The 5,966-nt window shown below is 40.6% G+C and overlaps 1 protein-coding gene across 1 annotated transcript; it reads left to right on the top strand.

Annotated features, from left to right (window-relative positions):
• Positions 1 to 452: 452 nt before the first annotated feature.
• On the top strand, positions 453 to 2,426 carry LOC110850192 (bacillopeptidase F). The gene is made up of 4 exons (XM_022097660.2): positions 453 to 1,122; positions 1,344 to 1,805; positions 1,949 to 2,120; positions 2,301 to 2,426. The coding sequence occupies exons 1-4, from the start codon at positions 475 to 477 to the stop codon at positions 2,339 to 2,341; spliced, it is 1,323 nt and encodes a 440-aa protein (XP_021953352.1). The 5' UTR covers positions 453 to 474; the 3' UTR covers positions 2,342 to 2,426.
• The last annotated feature ends 3,540 nt before the right edge of the window (positions 2,427 to 5,966 follow it).

Below are 5,966 nucleotides of genomic sequence, written 5' to 3' on the forward strand. Positions count from 1 at the left end.
GACGACCTCGTGACCAGGTGAACGAGGTAAAAAAAACGTTGAATTTTCGCATTTTAAAGCATTTGATGCATATCGAAAATAATTTTCTGCATTTCGTTCAAGCTAGTTCTATATATCTGTTGCTGGAATTTACTAAATCCGTGGCTTCATGCTCTGGTCTTCCCGTCATAAAATTAGCAAACTATTTACATATATCTTATATTACAAATGCAGAAATTCACATAATCATAACCGCGAAAAAATAAAATTTCCTTAATTTACGGGAACTCCGGGTCAGCAGGCATAATCTATCTTATCGGTTCACCTAAATCCTCATTGATTAGGATTTCCAGGCTAAATCTGTCGCATAAATTCCCCATTATATTTACATTATATGATTAAATTCATATCAACTACGTGATCAAACCCATATAAAAAGAGATCTCATCCCCACCCTAAATATCAGTTCATCTTCCACTACTGACCTATTCAATTATGAAGATTCAAGTCCTCCTTGCCCCCCTGCTGACATTGGTCGCAGTCGCATTGGCCGGAAAAATCGACCCATCCCTACAGAATGCTGTCACATTGGGACTAACATCCACCGCAATTCTCGAATTGCCCCAAGTCATCGACCAAGTAAAATCCAACCCGTCCCACCGCTCGCTCTCGGGCGATGCTAAAGTCGCCTCTCTCGTGGCATCCCTTCGCGGGCTGACTTCCGCCGCGCAAGCGCCCCATGTCGCCGTCGCTGCTTCCCTCGGCCTAGAAACTAAACAATACTGGATCTCGAACGTCATCGTGATTAGGGGAGTCACACTTTCCACTTTGTCTCAACTTGCCTCCACCCCTGGCGAATTTACCCTCCGAGAACAAGGAACTGCCCAGCTTGTCGGGGACACCGAGCCGATCGAGGTCAACGTTCAGCTGCAGAATCCACAATGGGGTGTGGCCAAAATCCGGGCGCCCGCCGTGCACAATATCACTCAAGGAGAAGGCATAGTCGTGGGGATTATTGATACAGGGGTCAACTTGGGTCACGTCGCGCTTGCGGCAGGATACGCGGGTGCGTGGTTGGATCCTTATGACAATACCCCAGGACCAACGGACTACAGGGGTCATGGGTCGCACGTGGCGGGAACGGTTAGCTGCAAATATATTAAGCGGGGGAAATTGAGATTCGGATATATCTCTTAGAGCTCCGCTAGTCTGATTCTGAATCCGAAGCCATGGCTTCGTCAACTCCGAATCTGAATTCGGGGTTTTCGGATTCGAATCCGAAAATCCGATTCGGAATCACCGGATTTCCAACTCCTGATTCATGCAGGTCACTAATATTGACATATCTATATTTTTATATTTAGGTGCTCGGACGTGCGAATGGCGTCGGCGTCGCCCCCGCCGCCCAGTGGACGGCATGTCGAGGCTTTGGGGCAGGCAGTGGCGTCGAGGAGTATCTCCTCGACTGCGGTCAATTCATGGTGACCTCGACCCCACGACCGCATATCGTCTGCAACTCGTGGGCGGGAGGTCAAGGTAACCCGTTCTTTCGCCCAGCGGTCGACGCCTGGCGGGAGGCTGGACTCATCCCAGTCTTCGCGATGGGGAATTATGGCCCCAGTTGCGGATCTGTCATGGCACCGGCAAGTTTTCCAAATGTGATCGGCGTCGGTGGGACGAACGATGTGGATGGAATGTACACATCTTCAAATAGAGGACCAACTACGACCGGACTGCTCAAACCGGACGTTTCCGCGCCGGCGGTTAACGTCTTGTCATGCGGGATGACGGCGAACGATTACGTCACGATGACTGGAACGTCAATGGTAAATAAATAAATAAATCAAATGTATTTAGCCGCCGATAAATTTGCTTATCGGCGGATCCCCGCTGCCGAAAATTGGTCGACCTCTGAGAAAAATATGACATAATCGTAGCAATATTTTGTAAAAACCGCTTTAATTTTTAGGCATGCCCACACGTCAGCGGGGCAATCGCTCTACTTCTATCGGCTAATCCGACTTTCACCTATGACGACGTTTACGCTGCCCTGACAACCTCCGCGGTACACCCACCGGTTACCAATGCGGATAAAAATTGTGGTCTTCCGGGTCCTGGAGACTTTCCAAATCAAGCTTACGGTAAGTATGTATGTAAATGCTGATGAGGACTCTTAAAAATTTTTGCAAGTTGAGAAATTCTATAATTTGTAAAAGTTTTTACGGAAATTTTGAAACATAAAATCATTTATTAAAGACTTACAAAACTTTTATATATAAATATTTAAACTACATTTTAATAAGTTTCTCATTTTTTTGCAGGTCACGGAAGGATTGACATCGCTGCTGCGTTTGGACTTTAATGTCGAAATTTATGTATCAATTTATTAGAATTTGGTACAATTTTCATAGCATTTAAACGTTACATGTAATCAAATAAATTTAAGTTTTGAACAATTTATTCCAAACAACTGTGTGTATATATTTGTATCTTCGACATATTTGTACAGGGTGGCCCTTCGTAACTCCACACTTATATGAGGCTTAGAACATACCTTTGCCCCGAACTTTGACCAGCTTTCGTAATTCTGGCATTCAAATACATAAAGTACGATGGATATTCCGAATTGGAGATAAAGTTCGGAATTTAGTTTTTTGGTCGCGCTTGCACCATTTTTTGAAATAAAAGCTGGTGCCGAGTCCTGCTGGAAGGTCCAGTCGACTCCATTGAATACGATCTCATTTAGGGGATGTACCACGGACTCAAAAACATATTTTAAGAAATTTGATTCCATCACCTTCCCCCCATTTTCTCCGAAATGTAGAGGAATTAGCCCAATTAGCTCCCACCTACCAAAACCATCATAAAACCAGGATAATATGCCTTTTTGACCTGTTGTCTATATTGGGAGATATCTTTGACCGATTTTGCGTAGATTAGGTCAGCTCGTTTGTTAAAAGATTTTTCCGATGTCAAAATCTCGTCATCTGTTAAAAAAATCATCTCTACTTTTTTGGTGCGTACCGCTTGAGGAGAGCTCTTCATTTCTTTAATCTGGCTTTCCTGTGGGGGATCGTCAGGAGTTGCCAAGTACTTCGTTGCAAAGCCCTAAGTCTAAGGTTCATTTCTAGCACTCGTTAGACAATTTGCATCAACAATGTCAGCTGTTAGGATATTTTCCGTTGAAACTTCGTGAATATCTTCGGATTCTAACCTTCAGCGGCTCCACGATGGGTGTGGTCGTTGGAGGTTTTGAAAAAATTCTTCTTCGACTGTACTTTTTTATGAAAAGAAAACACTTTCAACCGATGTTGGATGTTTTTAATCACCAGTTGTGACCGGTTTCTCAATTTTTTAATGCTTCATCAGACCTTTCACAATCAAAAATTTGGTCCCCATGAACGATTTGGTCCCCATGAACGTTTTTCTAGCTCGTTTGACTAAATTAAAGTGCACGTTCAATTCATGTCACACTTTTCAAATTCGCTATTTCTCTTCCGATTTTTTTGATGAAAAATTATCGCCGCCCGCGTTCCTTTAATATTTTCCCTGTTGATACGCTTTGCAATAATAAAAAAATCGATTATCGGCACTTATGCAAAATCGCACGAGGAATCCAATGCACTTATCAGATTTTCATTATCTCCAGCGGTTTCGGGGTAAAGAGCTACTACCAGTAAAAAAAATTCATTCTCCCCATTATAGGGGAGACTCGTGCTTAAATATCATTCATATTAATTATTTTTGCCAATCAAATTATTTAATTACTAAGACTAGGAATGATATAAAAAAATAAACCTTCTTGCACCTCGTCACCTCCCCTTCAATTTGTTGCTACTCTTTAGCATCAAAAACGACTAAAAATTTAGTTTTTCGAGTTTGAAAACTTTGGAATTGGAAACTGCCTCTTATGGGGTTCTACCCAGGCTCCTCTATCCCACGTTACTTGTTCACCCCCGATCGGGCCAACTTTTTCCACAACTAATGGAATTACCCGTATAACTCCCCCAATTACTCGGTAATGACGTCCCCACTACCCGCACACCACATCAAAAAAGCCTCTGAGGTCGCCCTGCGCCACATAAATATGGAAACGAGTTAGACCCCTCTATTTATGTATGGCTGCGACCTCAGCTGGCCAACAGGCCAGGCAAGTTGTATATAGTTATATAGTACCGTATATTATTTTGTGGAACTAAAATTCTAACGGGTTCCTCTTAAACTTCCATGAGGATGATATGCCAAATATGTAACATCCCCATCACTGGAAGATTTTACTACCTACAATGTCAACTTTGCTACAACCACTTTCACTGGAAAAAATGTGCCGTTATCCCCCATGGTGGAATCTATTCACAATTAAAACGTGAAGGATGGACTTGTCATCTCTGTAGCACATCTTCTCAACAATGTCTAACAACGACCGCACAACTTAATTCTACACTTCACATTTTACCATTTTCGACATCCGACCCCAATTCCTCCTCGACATTCGACCACTCACCGCCTCGTCGACCAAGTCAACTCAACGACAACTCTACACAACTATACAGCACACTCAAGTCGACGAAAGGACTAAAAATATGCCATCAAAATATTAATAGTCTGCGTAATAAGTTTGATGACATTCTAAACTTGCTCTCTGACTGTAAACCTGACATAATATCCTTCACGGAGTCAAAACTTAATTCAGACAGAGACAAGGATGGTATGTATATTGTTAATGGTTATAATATATTGAGAACAGACCGTAATTATAATTCAGGTGGGGGAATAATAAGTTATATCAAAACTGAAATTAATTTTGAACAAATAGAATGTCTTGTTCCGCTTGATGCAAAATCTGAATGTCAAATATTCAAAATTATTCTAAAAAACTGTAAACCAATTTTAGTAACTGTACTTTATAGCCATCCAGCTGTACCCGGAGCCAGATTAATCAGTTTTTTCCGAGAACTCAACACTTTTCTTTTATCTTTTGACTACGAATATTACATTTTAGGTGATTTCAACTTAGATCTTTTAAAAACTGACTCTAATTCATTTTCACTGTTTACTGCCTGCAGAGAATTCAAATTATGGCAGCACATAACTGGTCCAACTTTTCGGGGCTCCTCCCAGCTAGACCACATATACTCAAATATAAAAAGCAATGTAATAACGTCAGGTCACTTTCCTTATTCTAGTTCAGACCATGACCTAACCTATGTAATAAGAAAAGTTAAGTACATGAAATATTTACCCACTTTATTAACTTGCTAGATGCTACAAACTTTGTAATTTTGAGGACCTCGAAAAAGATCTTGCCACCTACAACTTTGATGTAAATTCTAGCCCACATTTAGAATTTTGTAGATACAACAGTCATGTTATGCAACTGTTGGATAAATATGCTCCCATCAAGAAGAGACTAGTGAAGCCTAAACTTAACCCTTGGTACACCAGCAAACTTGCAGACTTACGCAAATGCAGAGATAGGTTACGAACTATATCAGATACTTCTAAATCTTCTTCCGATAAAAAACTATACACAAAAGCTCGAAACCACTATAATACTAGTTTAACCAATGCAAAAAAATCCTACTTTAACAAAGAATTTGTAAATTCATGCAAAAATACTGTAAACCTTTGGCAAAATGTTAATGTACTCACTGGTTACCGTAAATCTAATTACACACCAATTAATAAATTAGTAGATCCTGATAATACTGTAATTTATGATACCCCTAATACTATCAATGATGCACTTGCGTCACATTTTGTTGTAACCTCAGATAATTTAATTCCTGAACATACTGTATTAGAAGAGATTACACGTTATGAGAATATTTACAATAACTCTGAATCACCTGACAAATTTGAATTAGTCACTGTTGAGGAAGTGAATAAGGCTATTTCAGACACAAAGAAAGATAGTAAATCAGACTTTTTTGTACCTTTATCAATTCTCAAACGCTGCTGCAATGTAGTTTCCTTTCAAATAGCTA

The sequence above is a fragment of the Folsomia candida genome, unplaced genomic scaffold (assembly GCF_002217175.1).
Source record: "Folsomia candida strain VU population unplaced genomic scaffold, ASM221717v1 Fcan01_Sc005, whole genome shotgun sequence".
NCBI lineage: Eukaryota > Metazoa > Arthropoda > Collembola > Entomobryomorpha > Isotomidae > Folsomia > Folsomia candida.